Source organism: Dermochelys coriacea, chromosome 1, assembly GCF_009764565.3.
Source record: "Dermochelys coriacea isolate rDerCor1 chromosome 1, rDerCor1.pri.v4, whole genome shotgun sequence".
In the NCBI taxonomy this organism is placed as follows: Eukaryota; Metazoa; Chordata; order Testudines; family Dermochelyidae; genus Dermochelys; species Dermochelys coriacea.
In genome coordinates, this window is record NC_050068.2 from 6,851,734 (window position 1) to 6,869,729 (window position 17,996).

Below are 17,996 nucleotides of genomic sequence, written 5' to 3' on the forward strand. Positions count from 1 at the left end.
TTTCCCTCGCATTAACAGCCAACACTATCGAGTCTGGCGGGGGGTGGGTAAACAAGTATTCATAGCCCTTGGAGGGCACAAAGTACTTTCTCTTGACTCCTTTAAGTGTAGGAGCCAGAGAGGATGCTGTTTGCCACAAGGTTTTTGTGTTCTCCTGAATGGTCTTTATCAGGGGAAGGTCCAGCCTGATGGGATAAAATGTCCACCACTGGGTCTGACACCTCGATGACCTCCTTCATCTGTACCCCAAGATTCTGGGCGACCCACCTCAGAAATTCACGGTGGGCTCTGCAGTCAGGAAGGGGAGGCCCCGAGGATGTTCCTGCCACTGCCTCATCTGGAGACAATGATGAAGAGCCTGGAATATGGGAGGGCCCCTCCTGCCCATCTGGCTCCTCGAAATGCTGTGGCTCCACCCCCAAGTCGGAGTTAGCTTCAGTGCCGCCCCTAGTACTGGTGGCAGCTGCAGTACTGTCCGTGGTACTGAGTGTAGCCATGGTGCCAGGGAGGACGCCGAGTACGGTGCTGGGTCTGTTGTCGGTGCCGGACGCGATACCAATTGTGGCGCTGGCGGTGATGGGGTGGCTGATGCCCAGGAGAAATCCTTGGCCTTAGACACAGTCCTTCTCTCAGACACGACTGAAAAGAAGCATACCAAGGTGGACCCCTGGGACTGGTGGTAAGCCCATGGGGTCCAGAAGGGCCACTGGGTTGGCATCTGAGCCAGTACCTGCCATTGGTGGCCATGGTACTGGGAGAAAAGTTTGGATCATCCCCGTTGACTGGGAGTGCTGGCTGCTACAGTGTTGGCTTCTCCCGGACTCATAGGAGTCCGTGTCTGATGCGGACTCTGATGAGTCCGTGCGCAGGGACCGTAGTGGTGCTGTGCTCATCGGTGCCGGGGAGCGTTGCCGGGGCGATGTAGGTCATTGCCGAGTAATAACCAGTTTGCCTCTGGACTTCACCAGTGTCCTGTGAGTCGTTTGGGAACTCGGGACCGGTGCCGTGACACTGTGGTTGGGGAAGTGTGGGCCTGTCAATGCTATCAGGTCCCATGCCATCTCATAAGTCTCGGGTGTGGAAAGGAGATTCAAATCCTCCACCTAGGTCTCCTCCAGTGGCACCAGACTCAACAGTCCCTCCTGTCCCTCCCCGTCCCGGAGTTGACGGTGCCGGCTGTTGAGCTGGAGGGGATGTGCGGTCTTGCACTGGTCTCCCTCCCTTGGGTTCACGTTTTTGTGCACGGGAAGGGGAGCGCCTTCTATCAGTCTTCTTGTGCTGCTTCTTCAGGACAGCAGCCTGTGAGCAGTGCCGAGATTGATCCCGTGCCGTGCTTGGTGCCGGGGAATGCCGGTGCAGAGGGTCTCTGACCCCAGAGTCCTTCCTCAGCACCTCCCAGACCGAAGCCGGCGCACTGATGCTGAAGAGCCTGGTGCCGCATCCATGGGGCTTGACTGAGGGCGGAGAGCTGCTTCCATTAGCAGCAACGTTCGTCTGTGATCCCTTTCCTTCTTTGTGCGGGGACAAAAGCTCCTTCATATCTTGTACCTGTCTGCTTGATGGGACTCCCCTGGACACGTTAGACAAGCTGAGTCACCCTTGGGCATAGGCTTCTTGCAAACCCCACATGGCTTAAATTCCTGGGTCCGAGACATGTGGGCCCAGGAGAAGGACGGTGACTGGGGGAGGGAAATACCCATCAGTACCCCAAGTCCAGATTTCTAACTAACTAACTAACTACAACAATTTTTTAAACTCTCTTTAACTATTTACAGAAAATATGCTAGAGGATCACTCGTTGAAGATGAGAGATGAAATGCTCTGATGACGGTAAGAAGGAACTGGAGAGGCGGCGGGTCAGCAGGGCCCTATATGCAGCGCCATGAAGGTGCGACTCCAGGGCTCCAGAGCTGACCCGATGGGTGCTGCTCGGGAGAAAACCTTCCAGTGAACTGTGCACACGGCATGCTCACACCTAATCGGAATAGATATGAACAAGCACTCGAAGAACACTACTTCCTTATTTACTTTCTCCACACAAGTCATGATTTTATAGATCTCGATCATATCCCCCCTTAGCCATCTCTTTTCCAAGCTGAAGAATCCCAGTCTTATTAATCTCTCCTCATACAGCAGCCTTTCCAGATCCCTCATCATTTTGGTTGCCCTTTTCTAAATCCTTTCCAACTCCATTTTTGAGATGGGGTGACCACATCTGCGTGCAGTATTCAAGATGTGGGCGTAACATGGATTTATATGGAGGCAACATGATATTTTCTATCTTATTATCCATCCCTTTCTTAACGATTCTCAATATTCTGTTTGCTTTTTTGACTGCCGCTGCACATTGAGTGGATGTTTTCAGAGAACTATCCACAATGACTCCACGATCGCTTTCTTGAGTGGTAACAGCTAATTTAGACCCCATCATTTTATATGTATAGTTGGGATTATGTTTTCCAATGTGCTTTACTTTGAATTTATCAACATAAAATTTCATCTGAAATTTTGTCACCCAGTCACCCAGTTTCGAGAGATCCTTTTGTAGCTCTTCGCAGTCTACCTGGGAATTAACAATCTTGACTAGTTTTGTATCATCTGCAAATTTTGCCACCTCACCGTTTACCCCTTTTTCCAGATCATTTATGAATATGATTTGTTCATGCCTCCTTATCTGGGAGGGGGGTGGCTGCGACAAAGGGTTTTGAGAATGGTGAGGGGAGAAAGGGGAGCTTTCAGGGCTGTATAAGGAATGGAGAGGATCCTCCCTGAAGGATCTCTTATTTAGATTGTAAGCTCTTTGTGTCTGGGATCATTTCCTCATGTGTGCGTGCGCACAGAGCAACTGGAACAATGGGGTCCAGATGTGCTGGATGCCTCTAAGTGCTATTCTAATACAAACTAATAATAATTATTTTTAAGCTATGTTTAGATTTCTTGCACACTGTAATCAGAATATGGCCTTGTGTAACAAGGAAAAAAGGTGTGTTCATACCTCGAGCTAGCTAACATGAGGTAAAACCCTAGTGAAAACAAGTTAGCTTGTAGTTTTCACACGAATTAAGAGGTCAAGTTAAAGACTATGGGTAAGCCGAAGACAAGGCCCAATCACCTCTGGCTCCCTTTAGGAGATCACAAACACATATTCATTCGTGGCAGACATTTCTAAAATGAAAGCCACGGAAGAAGCTAACCTGGATCATAGGCAGCTCGCTGTCCGTTTGCTGTTATTGTACACACAAACGTCAGCTCTCTTCCCCTGTGGCTGTGTTAAGAGGAGAGGTGGAAAAAGTTGTCATAGCAGCTACAAAGAAATCCCACAAATAATTTCTGGAGCTGGTGTGGGAGTTCTTGAAATAAACCACCTACCAACTTGAATTTCTGTGGCTCTCCCGCCTCTTAACTCCCCACTTAAAATATTTTAAAACAATGGGCCTAGTTTGGCTCTTTCTTATCCTGGTGTAACTCCACTGATTACAATAGCCCTGCTGATTTACAACAGAATACTAGGATCTGAATCTTGTGGCTGTATGTTGATCAGTACCCCTGAGAGACAACTGCATTTCCGAGGATGTGCTTGTTCCCTCCAGCAACAGTTCACTGCTGTCAGCTATTGCCTAAACAGTGCCCCCATCTAGGATACAACTCTTGGAAAAATTCTTGGTCAAACACAAGGTTAAGATGATTTGATCATAGTTTATAAATACATACATGGAGCACAAATATCTGATAATGGGCTCTTCAATCAATCAAACAAAGGCAGAACATGATCCAATGGCTGGAAGTTGAAGCTAGACAAATTCAGAATGGAAATAAAACACCAATTTTTAAGAGTAAGGGTAATTAATCATTGGGCCAACTTACCAAGAGTTGTGGTGGATTCTCCATGCTGGAAATTTTTAAATAAAGATCGGTTGTTTTTCTTAAAAGATATGCTGTAGTTCAAACGAGAATTATTTTGGGGATGTTCTCTGGCCTGTGTTATATAGGAGGTCAGACTAGATGATCACAGCAGTCCCTTCTGGTCTTAAAATCTAGGAATCTTCATGTTAAGCAGACTTCAGATGTAGGAAAACAACTATAAATATATCCTGGATTTTTTCTGATAATACCACAAGCCATTCTGGCTTTGTGATGTCAAAAGAACCAGACCGTGTAACTGTAGCCCTGTAATTCACTTACCTATCATTTATTCTATGTCCAATATTAGTAATTATAATGTACCAAACAAGTGAATGCCAAATGAATGCCTACTAACAAATGTCCTGAGCTAAATTTACTGCATACGGAGTTCTGTGGTCTAGGTTCTTGTGCCGCTATAAATGTCCTTTCCTATATTTTTTGAATTACAGATGTGTGTGTATTGGGATGGTTACAGCTTAAGCACGGTGTGAGGGGAATTAGGCACCAAATCCGCATGAGTGTGACTGTTACTGCCATCTGTCATTCAAAGAGGTAACATGTCAGAGGGAGTGTGGTTAGAGCAACACTCTGGTTACAGAAAGGGACTGAATTGGGAAACCTGGGTCTTATTCCCATCTCTACCAGTGACATCACGTATCGGCCTGGGGCCCGTTATTCGGCTTCTCTGTGCCTCAGTGATTTTAAATCCCAGTCTAACTGATTATAACACTGGTCTGAAATGGGGACTAGTGCCAGGGATCAGATTCAGTGCCATGCACACATCAGTGATTCTGAATATGAGATAAACGGCCCACAGAATCCACATAAATGCCATGGTGGGTGTTAATTATTGTGAATAGTATTCAGAGAATTTGTGCAAATTGCCGTTTACTGTCAAATATCTCCTGTGTGGGAATCACAGATTTGTATGACTGGAAGGAACTTCTAGTCCAGTCCCCTGCACTTGTGGCAGGTCTAAGTATTATCTAGACCATCCCTAAAAGGTGTCTGTCTAACCTGCTCTTAAAAACCTCCAATGATGGAGATTCCACAACCTCTCTAGGCAACTTATTCCAGTGTTTAACCACCCTGACAGTTAGGAAGTTTTTTCTAATGTCCAACCTAAACCGCCCTTCCTGCAATTTAAGCCCATTGCTTCTTGTCCTATTCTCAGAGGTTAAGGAGAACAATTTTTCTCCCTCCTCCTTGTAACAACCTTTTATGTACTTGAAAATTGTTATCATGTCATAAGAACATACTCTCAGTCTTCTCTTCTCCAGACTAAACAAATCCAATGCTTTTCATCTTCCCTCATTGGTCATGTTTTCTATATCTTTAATCATTTTTGTTGCTCTTCTCTGGACTTTCTCTAATTTGTCCTCATCTTTCCTGAAATGTGGTGCCCAGAACTGGACACAATACTCCAGTTGAGGCCTAATCAGCGCAGAGCAGAGAGGAAGAATTACTTCTTGTGTCTTGCTTACAACAGACCTGCAAATACATCCCAGAATGATGTTTGCTTTTTATGCAACAGCGTTACACTGTTGACTCATATTTAGCTTGTGATCCACTATGACCCCCAGACCCCTTCTGCAGTACTCTTTCCTGGACAGCCATTTCCCATTTTGTATGTGTGCAACTGATTGTTCCTTCCTAAGGGGAGTACTTTGCATTAGTCCTTATTGAATTTCATCCTATTTACTTCAGACCATTTCTCCAGTTTGTCCAGATTGTTTTGAATTTTAATACTATCCTCCAAAGCACTTGCAACCCCTCCCAGCTTCGTATTGTCCGCATACTTTGTAAGTGTACTCTCTATGCCATTATCTAAATCATTGATCAAGATATTGAACAGAACCAGGCCCAGAAATGATCCCTTGCAAACCCCACTTAGTGTGCCCTTCCAGCTTGACTGTGAATCACTGATAAATACTCTCTGGGAATGGTTTTCCAACCAGTTATGCATCCACCTTATAGTAGCTTAAGGTGGCAGATGTCCCGATTTTATAGGGATAGTCCTGATATTGGGTGCTTTTTCTTATATAGGTGCCTATTATCCCCTACCCCCGTCCCAATTTTTCACACTTTCTATCTGGTCACCCTATAGTAGCTCCATCTAGGTTGTATTTCCCTAGTTTGTTTATGAGAAAGTCTTGTGAGACAGGTTTCAGAGTAGCAGCCATGTTAGTCTGTATTCGCAAAAAGAAAAGGAGTACTTGTGGCACCTTAGAGACTAACAAATTTATTAGAGCATAAGCTTTCGTGAGCTAATGCATCCGATTAAGTGAGCTGTAGCTCATGAAAGCTTATGCTCTAATAAATTTGTTAGTCTCTAAGGTGCCACAAGTACTCCTTTTCTTCCTGTGAGACAGTATCAAAAGCCTTACTAAAGTCAAGATATACCTCATCTACTGCTTCCTGCCTATCCACAAGGCTTGTTACCTGTTAAAGAAAACTATTAGGTTGGTTTGGCATGATTTGTTCTTGACAAATCCATATTGACTATTACTTATCTTATTATCTTCTAGGTGTTTGCAAATTGATTGCTTAATTATTTGATCCAATATTTTTCCGGGTACTGAAGTTAAACTGACTGGTCTGTAATTACCCAGGTTGTCCTTATTTTCCGATGGGCATTATATTTTCCCTTTTCCAGTCCTTTGGAATCTCTCCCATCTTCCATGACTTTTCAAAGATAATTGCTTATGGCTCAGATATCTCCTTAACTAGCACCTTGAGTATTCTAGGATGTATTTCATCAGGCCCTGGTGACTTGAAGACATCTAACTTGTGTAAGTAATTTTTTAACTTGTTCTTTCCCTATTTTAGTCTCTGATCCTATCTCATTTTCACTGGCATTCATTATGTTAGAAGTCCAGTCGCTACTAACCTTTGGTGAAAACCGAAATGAAAACGTCATTTAGCACTTCTGCCATTTCTACATTTTCTGTTATTGTTTTTCCTCCTCATTGAGTAATGGTCCTACCCTGTCCTTTGTCTTCCTCTTGCTTCTAATGTATTTGTAGAATGTTTTCTTGTTACCCTGTCTCTAGCTAGTTGAATCTCATTTTGTGCCTTGGTCTTTCTAATTTTAATCCCTATATACTTGTGTTTTTTATATTCATCCTTTGTAATTTGACCCAGTTCCTACTTTTTGCAGGCCCTTTTTTTGATTTTTAGATCATTGAAGATCTCCTGGTTAAGCCAGGATGGTCTGTTGCCATACTTCCTAGACTCTAAAGAGACTGCACAGTGGCATATATTATGGCACTTGGCCACAGGAAGAAGCAGGGGCAAGTGGGTTTTTAAAGCTAGGAAAGGGGTAATAAGTTTGTCAATGAGTTAGGAAGGTTTAGGGAGAATTTGATAGGAGCTGTTGATAGACACAGGGAGGAGATGGTCTGGGTCCGACAGCTGGAAGTTTGTCACTCGGAGGGGAATGGAGAGTGAGGGGGGCTACCAGCTGGAAGGTGATCAGTCTGGGGAGAGGGGACACTTGTTATTTTTAAACAAAGACATTAAATACAAACTCCCACCTATTTTAGTGCACTGTTAGAGTGATGCACTTAGACACACAAAAGTTGTAAACAATGCAGCCAAAGTGCATATATTTATTAAATAAAAACATACATTTAGCAACCTGAAGCATAATCCAATCTATTAGAGATGTCATATGTGCCATGCAGCTGAGCTAACTTTGTTGTGGGAACCTTAGCTTCTGGATTTCTTGACTTCTGTGCATTTACATTCTCAGTCTTAACTTAGTGTGTGTGGGGTGGGGCAGCCGGTTGGCATGTGTTTTGTTATTTTGCATTTAGTGTATTCAAGCACAGAGACAAAGGATTTAGAGACAGAGCAGACCTATTAGGTCCTAACTAATCCATCCCTTCAGGCCAGTGCAGGATCGTCCTTGCAATATATTCTCCCCTGTTTTGTCCAGTTCTGTTTTAAATTACTATAAGCGTATCACAGCCAGCAAAATTCCTCACAATTAAAAGCCTGTGAAGAGAAAATAGTAGCTAAAAGAGCATGCTTTGCAGCATGGTGACCCCACGCCAGCCCTCAGGGCAATGGCCTAACACAGCTGTTATAACGGGTAGCAGAAAGGTCATGAAAGATGTCATAGAAGAGGATTCAGAAAAGGCCTTCCAGGAAGCTGGCTACTTACACAGAAGGTCGCTTTTAATCTTGAATGGCATATTCAAATTGGATCAAAACAGGGAATGGGTAATAAATAAACACACTGAATTTCTTCAGCATCTTTCAGCTAAGTAGCTCAAAGCCCTTTGCACACAAGCTGATTAGATAAGTCCCAGCACCCTGCTAGGCAGGTATTATTATACCCATTGCACAGCTGGCTAATTTGAAGCACAGAGAAGCCAAGTCACTCAGGAGTAGAACCTGACTGATGTCGGTGGAGCTGCGCAGGTAGAAATCAAGATAGCATTTGATCCCGCAAATCTCATTTGTTCTATGTCCTCATGGACAGGCTGAAGAACAGGCTGAGCGTTCTATATGCAGCCTTGTATCCCTGTGCCACGCTCCTAGACAGCTACACTTTGATGATGGTTAAGACGACAAGGGACTGAAGAGAGACCAGGCTGGGATGTGTTTCTGTTTTACAAGGAAAATGAGGGGGGGATCTTCTCTAGAACCCAGGGTAAAAAGGGGGGAAGGAAATGGCACCTCAAGGACCCAGATTTTCTCACCACATTGTTAAAAAGGGAGCACTTCCTCTGGGATTACAGTCAACGAAACCCTACCCTGCTCAACACTCCTGGGAATTCAAATTAGACATGTAAAACCTCAGCACTCTGACGTGAAAATACAGCTCTCAATCTATCTAGGTACTTACCTGACTCTCATCACTGTAGTATGAGTGCCCTCTCTAGCCTCCTTCAAAATCGCCTCCCCAAATTGATCTCTTCCAGCATACAGCCTGCTCCTATTTATTCCCCCATCTTTTAGCAGGTAGCTTTTAATTGAAGACCTCATCACACATCAGCTCAATAACATGACTCCAAGGTACAGTCACACCTTGTGCCTGAATCTTGGACTTGTATTTATTCTTTTGTCATAAACCCCATGCTCTATATTTGTCAAATGGAGCTTAAATTAAAGAAAAAAAATCAGAATACCAAAGAGTAAAAAATTAAACAAAATAACCCATATTTCCTATCATAGCCTTTATTATTAGCTTTCATCAGCTGTACTGTGCTTGTCTGAAGAAGAGCGTGATATTACTGGGGAAGGACCCCATCTTCTTATGAATTGCAAACCTCATGTTCACCTATGGCACTATATAAATAATAATACAGGCAAAGGTTTAGAGTTTACAGCAAGGAACCTTGAAGCATAAACAAATGCGGTACTGTGGATAAGGCACTGTGCTGGGAGTCAGAAGATCTGAGTTCTTATTCCCAGCACTGCCACCGACCCATTGCGTGCACTTGAGCAAGTCACTCAAGCTTTCCGCAGCTCAGTTGCTCCATCTGTAAAAAAGGGAATACCTACCTACCTCAGGGGCAGGCTGTGAGGCTTGAGCAGGTTTGTAACACACTTTGAAATGGAAGGTGCTAAAAGAGGGCAAAGTTTGTGATACTAAGGATGGCCTAAAAACCTACATAAGACTTTTGAATATGGCCTTAGTATAACAACAAAATATAAATTTATTAAATCACCCCTAAAACCCAGTGATCTATATATGCTACTAGTTACAGGCCCGGCCTTCCTTCCAACCAACCAACCCACCCCTGCCGAATCAATCCTGCATTGAGTGAGCTGAAAGGCGACTAGTGCACTGTGTAGCTCGGAGGCTCCCACCCCCTCCTTCAGATAAGCACTGTTTATGTCAGCTCGGGTCAGGAGCCTGTGAAATGTCACCAACAACTGCCCAAAAGTACAACAGAGCAGTGACTTAGTCTCGCGGTCTGCTGGGCACGCACACATGCTGACCACAAGGGGATAGATCCCGGAAGGGTCAAGTGAGCCAGTGAATAGGCCACAAAAGGCCAAAGAGGTGGGGGTGAGGGGGAGATTGCCTGTAGCCAAGCACATGGAAGCTCCCCATAAAAAGTCCCGAGAAGGGGTAGTTGTTTAAGCACAGAGAAGGGAGAGAAGCCTTGGCGGTTAATGGCTCTGGCCCCGAGGGCAGGACGGCAAGTGGAGGAAGTAGAGGAGAGAGTAAATGGACACTCAGTAAAAAGGCAGGTGTAGGGAAGTATAAAGGAGGGAGTGAAGGGAGTCTGTTCCATGTCAGCAAACAGGAAACATCCCTCTCTCAGATGTCAAAGGCAGACCACATGGGGAAATTATCCTCACAAAGGGCCTGCGGCAAGCACACTTTTAAAGGTGTTCGATCCCTACTTCTGAGACATTCAGACTCACAGCTATGTATTCATCTCAGATAACACTAACAAGAATGTCCGAACCGCTGCTTTGTTAATGCACCGAGGAGGAGGGGGAACATAGAGTCAATGGAATGAAAACCTCATGTCCCATACTAAGCATGAACCAATACAATGAGAAATCTAAATCAAGGCACAAAAAGCTGAAAGGAAAGAGTTTGGAGAGACTTTATAACAATATCGGTCTGGCAGAATTCTGCTTGCCCCGGGAGGCATAATTTTTATTTTAACTGGTGAGTATTATACCATTAGTTTTTCTCATAATCAGAATGGCAAAGGGAGGGTAAATGGATATTGTACCTGGATTGGTAAAGACGGGTAGATCTGAGGTGCACTGCAAATCTAGCCCCAGGTCCTGCAAAGACATGCATGTGCCTCATCTTCACACACTGGGAGTACTCCCACTGGGGGACTTCAGAGGGACTATAAATTTAGGCACGTGCTCACATCTTTGCAGGACCAGAGCCTTCTTTTGGAAACACATTCTTAGCACATCCTGACTTGAATTTGTATTTGGAAAGATTCCAGTGGGTCATATTAAAAAGGGCAGAATGTCAATAGGCCCTTTGAATTCCAGTGCTTTGGCAGATTAAATTTAGATCTTTTACTCTGGCTCAATGTAATTACTTTAAGATATTGTATAAAAAATAAAAAAGTGAAACAACCCCCCAGTGTATTAAGGGATTTTCTCTAAGAATCCTTCAGTGCTGAGCCAATCTGACACCATCAGAAGTCTGTGATAAGACCTGAATTTGGAGGAGTTCATTCACAGAGATCTCATCAGCTCCAAAACAAATGTCCAGCAGGAATAGATTTAGAACAAAACAAAAAACATCAAATCCTCTTTGGCCTGGAACTGGATTTGATAACAGCACTCATATAGTGCCATAACAATGGCCAAATATATAGATAAGATGGAGAGATATTTGAAAATATATGATACACTATGGCCTAAATTCTCAAAGACGGACCTCCCTTCTGCATACACACATACTTACAACTGCACTTTGCAGGTACAAATATATCTGAGCTCATGCTGCAGAATTCTAACTTCTGCATGGGCATTCCAGCACCTTACACATGTTGGGGGAGATTTTCAAAGGCATACATGGAAATTAGGCACCTAACTAAAATCTTGGCCTGACCCTGTCTCTTTGACATCTCCTTGTGGATGTCTAGTTGCCAACTCAAGTTCAACAAACCTAAAACAGAGCTCCTAATCTCCTCCCACCCCAAGATCACCCGGTCACCTCCTATCTCAGTCATCCTCCCTGTCACTCAGGCTTGTAACCTGGGCACCATCTTCAACGTGCACCTCTCTCTAGGTCCTCACCTCCAGGCTATGTCTAAATCTTGCAGATTCTTTCTGAATAATTTATCTAAAGTTATGTCTACACTTACAGCAGTGTGTAGACTACAGGCTTTATACGTGTAGCTACATGCCACAGTGAAAGGCAGGTTGCGTTCACACTGGTCACTGAGGTGTGCAGTTACATGCCGCAGTGAAAGGCTGCAATAGCAGGGAGCAGCATGACACACTACTAAAAACAGCAGTGTAGACGTGTGAGGCACTGCTTGGGTGTGTGGAGAGCCTGTGTAGGGGATATACCTTGGGGGGTCAGGAGTGTAGGGCACTTTACTCGCTTAAGCCGTGCCTCACTGTCTATACCTGTGATAGCTGCGTGTGCAGTGTCTGTACTGTACACGCCGCCACAAGTGTAGACGAACCTTAAGATACAGCTTTTCCTATCCATCCATCCAGCTAAAACTCTCATCACTTGTATCTCAATTACTGCAACATCTTTCTCTCTGGCCCTGACAAAAGCAATCTTGCCCTGCTTGTATCCATTCAGAACGCTGCTACAAAGATCATTGTCCTAGCCTGTCACTTTGACCACATCATCCTTCTCTTCTCCGGGCTCCTTATCCCTCCAGTGGCTTTTCCTTCTTTAATACATCAAACATAAACTGTTTATATTCACTTTCAAGGACCTTCAACACCAAACCCCACCCTATCTATCACCTCTCATTCATTGAAAATTTAACAAGTGGGCAAACAAGCACCTTCGTGCTCTCTCCCTTGTTGCCCCACAAGCTTGGGAGGAGTTCCCCAAAAACATCTGCAAAGCCATGTCATTATCCTCCTTCAAATCCCTCCTCAAAACTCTCCTTTGCTGTGATACCTACAGAAAACTTTACAATGGCCAGGGTGCTGGTTTACTGAGACCACTGCCCACCCTGTTGACCAACAGCGTCTCATCCTTTTCCAGTACTTACCCGTTTGTCTGTCTGTCTGTCTCCATTTGTTGTCTCTTGTCTTATACTTAGAGAGTGTTGAAACAACTTACCAAGGATCACTGTTGATTCTCCATCACTGACAATTTTTAAATCAAGATGGGCTGTCTTTTTAAAAGATCTGCTGTGGGAATTATTTGGGGGAAATTCTCTGGCCTGTCCTATACAGGAGGCCAGTCTGGATCATCACAATGGTCCCTTCTGGCCTTGGAATCTATGAATCTCAGAACTGCAAGCTCTTTGGAGCAGGAACCTTTTAGTTTTGTGTTTGCACAGTGCCTAGTATGACTGGGGCTCCTGGGTGCTACAGTAATACAAATAATGTCATAAAATAATCACAACAACAACTCCCGCTCTCCCATATTATAATTCGTATCTCAAAATTCATTGACCATACCTTTGAGAAGCCCCAGGTAAAACTACATTAACTGTTTCTGTTTCCTTGTACTCTTTATGGTTTCCCGCAAGCACTGCAGCCTGTTATACTATACTTATGGAGAATTTTTGGATTTCTTAATCAGTAGTAATTCTCAGCATTCTCTGGGATGTCTGGTGCCCTTGTTGTGGCATCACTTATCATGGCACCTGGAAGGCAGCACATACCCTTCCGTTTCCTTTATCTGGGTTACTGAGGTCTCCGCCCAGATTTCTCACTCGGGAGACACTAGATACTCTTATTTGCATCAGCTTTTCTTTTGGTGGCTCTCTGTCAGTGCTTCTCTCATGCTCAACAGTCTGGCTCCGGAAGAGCTGTGGACTGAGTGAAATTCTAACTTACTTAAATCAATGAGAGCTTTGCCATTCAGTAGGGCCAGGATCTCAGCCTTAGTATTTTCCTTTTCTGCCTTGTCAATGGTAGAGTACATTACTCAGTGTGATATCAAGGGTCTATCAGTTTTCTTCCAGCTCCTCTTAGTGCTTTTAGCTTTCTCTGATGCCACATGCCTCCATCTTTCTTAATTTTCCACCTGCACCCCATATGTTTGTGCTGCACCTTGCACAATGCCCCGCCCCCCATTGTAGACACTACCGCAATAGAAAAGTTAAATAATTATAGCAATGTTTATGAATTATACGGGGGAAAAAAAGCCCCAATAAATATAATTAGGACAGAAAAGGGGAAAGACGTAAAACTAGTGTCATGGTAGCATCTGTCTACCCTACTAGATGGGAATTTTTAAAAGTAGTGGAAAAAATAAAGGTAGGGTATGTTATTTTTAATTAAGATATTGATCTAGCACCATAGGTGTGTCTGGTACATGACACAAAATATAATAAAGCATGATCCATGCCCCTAATGCATGAGTTAAATACTACACATTAGCAAGGAAGGATGGTCTTATGCTTTCTGCACTGTACTGGAACTCAGAGATCAGGATGCTGCTCCTGGTGCTCCCAGAGACCCTCTATGTGACCTTGGCCCTCAGTCCTCCCTCTGTAAAAGGGGATAATGGTATTTGCTCTGCCTGTCTTGTCTGCATAGACTGTAACTTAATATAGGTATCAGAGTAGCAGCCGTGTTAGTCTGTATTCGCAAAAAGAAAAGGAGTACTTGTGGCACCTTAGAGACTAACAAATTTATTAGAGCATAAGCTAAATGCATCCGATGAAGTGAGCTATAGCTCACGAAAGCTTATGCTCTAATAAATTTGTTAGTCTCTAAGGTGCCACAAGTACTCCTTTTCTTTTTAATATAGGTATTTACAGCACCCAGCACAAAGAGACCCACAATTCAGCTGAAGCCTCTAGGTGTGACTGCAGTACAAATAAGCCATGAGAAGGCAGGAGGTGGGATGGGGAGGAAGAGAGTTACCCAAAAAGGGAAGGGCGGAACATATCAGAGGGAGCAATCTTCCTCCTCTCTCATCTTTTATTAAGGAGTTGCTTTCCTTGAGTTGTCTTGTAATCTACATTACATGGACAGGCATAGCCAGGGCTTTGGCAGCAGCTGAGCAAAGATGTGCTGTGGAGAGCAAGCTGGAAAATCACGAGTTGTCAGGAGAGATTCATAGATTTCAAGGCCAGAAGGGATCATGAGATCATCTAATCTGACCTCCTGTATAACACAGGGCTGAGAATCTCTCCTATTTATCCCTGCATTGAGTCCAATAACTTGCATTTGGCTAAAATACTATCTTTCAGAAAGGCATCCAGTCTCGACTTGAAGACATCAAGAGATGGGCAATCCAGTCCTCCTCTTCCTTGGGTAGTTTGTTCCCATGGTTAATCGCCCTCACTGGTAAACATTTGTGCCTTATTTCTAATTTGAATTTGTCTGAGTTCGGCTTTCAGCCACTGGTTTTTGTTCTGTCTTTTTGTGCCAATTTACAGGAAAAAAGAGAGGACACAATGTATAGGAAGAGGGAGGCTATTCCAGGCATCGGAAGTGGTATGAAAGACAGACCCGGAGATGCAAAAGGGAACATCAGGATGAGCGGATAAATAAATCCAACAGAGCAGTAAATCATAATTCATACTGTAAATCAACAAGGAGCGAGGTCACAGTCCGCAGCTGTGATCCTGACCCAGGAACCCTTACAAGCCCTGGACCTTACCTCCATCTAGCAGCAACTTGACAGTCATGTAATCGTCAGCAAGCACAGCGTAATGAAGAGCCGTGCATCCCTTGAAACTGGCTCGGTTGTTCAGACGGTTGTTGAAATCATCCTCCCGGGTTACCAGAACTGCAGAAAGAGACAAGTGAAAAGGCAGCTCAATAAAGTGGGGCAAAGTAAAGATCCGGTTGGGTTAAAAATGCACCTTGGCTTTTCACAGGGTGAAACAATGAAAATTGTCAAAATAAGCAGTTTATGCCCCGAGGTATAATTCCCAAAGAATGAGGAGTGAGGCCCCTGGTTACCAGTCTCACCCCCCACACTACCCCTTCAGCAGAGGGACAAAGGGAGGAAAGGGCTGCCCCACTCTCCATCCAACCAGGTTTACGAGGCAGCCATCATTCAGCATTTGGAGGTGAGGAAGGTGCTGAAGGCCTGCTTATCTTCTCTGGAAACTGCCCAGCACCCCAGGGGACGCTGCTGGTAGGCCGTTATCCCCATCCCAGTGGGCAGGAACCACGGTAGTTGGGGAAGAAGGTTTCTAGCAGTCTCACTCCATGCCCTCACAACTGTAACAAAGAGGAGGGTGAGTTTGCTGGAAGTCTGGACCCCTTCTCTGCCAAGTGAAAGAGGTCTCAGAGGTGCTACTAGTGGTCCATTATCTTCACCTTCGCTGGCAGCAGCGGGGATACCAGAGCGGAAGTAAGATCCTTTCTTCTCACAGACCCCTCCCTCCCATTCAACCCCACAACTTCAAATGCCTCTTTTTCATTTAACTGAAATTGTTTTTAAATACAAGTGAGCAGCATGGAGACTTTTGCTTTATAGTCCATCTCCATCTCCTATGGCAAATCAGGGTTAGGACAAGCCTCTGGGCACAACTACATCACCACCTGTTCTGTGTGCATCTGCATATTGGATGCACACACTCCCCACAGTAATAGTATACTGCACTTACCATGCAGCTTTCTTTGCCCACCTGCCATCTGCCCACTAATCCAGCTCTGTTGGGGCTGCCTCAACTAGTCCACACCTCTCAGAAGCTTCCAACGGCTACCAGAAAAAAACAAAAAACAACCAACCTACCAGAAATACCTTCTTCCCTCAAAGGTAAATAACAATTATCCTGGCCTGAGGTCCCGGAAGCACAATATTCAGCTTAAGGGTTTTTTATATATATATATATATACTTATTCTTTGTCATATACTTAGACTGTAAACTCCTTGAGGCAGGGACTGTCCTTTTGTTCTGGGTTTGTACAGAACCTAGCACAATGAGATCCAGGGCCATGAGTGGGGCTCCTAGTGCTACCACAACAGAAAAAATACTATTTCATGACCCCTTAAGGATGCCTGGAATCACTTTTTCCGGTGGTGTAATGCACTTGTCTCTAGCACTGGTAGATTCCATGGAATCTGACCGTAAAACTGTGATCCTCTTACAAACAGAAACATTATTTCCGGTGGTTTCTAAAATCAATTAGCTATCATTTTCTTCTCCCACTGAGCTCCACAGAGGCGAATGAATGTATGAACATCCTGTAGAGGCAGCCCCTCTAAAACATGCACTCTCAGTCCAAAACAAAGTTGGTACAGGATGTTCCAACGCAGGTTTGATACGTACTCTGTATTCAGGTGGGTAATCCTGAAACATTAGGAGTAGCTACAGATCAGGATTGAGATTCGTTACCAGAGCTGTGTGCAGGGGAAAAATGCACCACACCTGTTCCATGCCTGGCTCCAGCCACAGCCACCAGCCCTGCACTTGCCTTGAGCAACATGGCATTTTAAAATAATAAAGCGAGGATGCAAATCCAAACAATTTCAACAAACTCTCAGATAAACTACTGCAACCGACAATGCTGATTCATCTGCACAACTAGATCGAGACAACCTCAGACCACTCTACGGTAACACAGAGAGCGGCTCCGAGTCCTTACTGGGGAGTTCAGTGCAGCACATCAGTATGTCAGCAGGGCTGCATAATCTGAGCAACTCTATTCTCATTCCTGGAACTCAATGTGCCACCCCACTTCCCTTTCCTGGGATATGTTATATCCTCACCCCCTGCCAAACCCATCCCTTAGCACACACTCTTCTGGATGGGGACCTGCATTCTGTGTGTTTTTTGGAAACGGACTTCCGGGCATTATGAAATAATGATAAACCAATCATCTTTGCCTTTGGAAACCTTTTCTTCCATCATAAGGCACATGAAGGTTTCACTCCATCCCTCAGTGGGCAGAAGTCCCAGTGAGACAACCACTGTATGCCCAGTTTGCACTGCATATGATCTACCTCACAAGGCCCATTTTCCAGGGCCTGTATAGAGTTGCTATCTTTAACTGGAGAGAGTGGCTTTTCCCAGTCAGACAGGTCTGTTTGTATTCACCTGTTGTCTCTTGACTTTTACTTAGACTGTAAAGGGAAGGGAGTGCCTTTTTGTTCCATGTCCGTAAGCTGTCTAATGCAATGATATCCTGATTGGTGGCTGGATTTCTCAGTGTTACCGCCATACAAATAACAAATAACAAAAAGTTTAAAGTGCATTAACAGCAGTCAGTCCAGTGAACAACAAAGATTTATTTTAACGCTATTTGATTAGTCCAAGGTTTGGCATGAATCTCCCAAGCAACTGAATCTCACGCTTGACCTCCCCAACAGGGTTCCCGCAGGCCAGCCATGTCCCCAACATTCACCAGTCTCTTCCCAGCCTAGAGGCTGCAATCTCTCTGTCTGCAACTTAATTCCCAGTGTAAATGTGGCTAGGTTGATGGAATAATTCTTCCATCATCCTAGTTACTACCTCTCGGACAGATGGATTAGCGACCCTGAT

At 44.4% G+C, this 17,996-nt stretch overlaps 1 protein-coding gene across 1 annotated transcript in view; it reads right to left on the reverse strand.

Annotated features, from left to right (window-relative positions):
• The window catches only part of CLPB (caseinolytic mitochondrial matrix peptidase chaperone subunit B), a 150,546-nt gene that overhangs the window by 78,089 nt on the left and 54,461 nt on the right, over positions 1-17,996 (reverse strand). Inside the window, 1 exon segment of the mRNA XM_038387537.2 lies at positions 15,161-15,289. Within this exon segment, the coding sequence (XP_038243465.1) occupies positions 15,161-15,289 (129 nt within the window).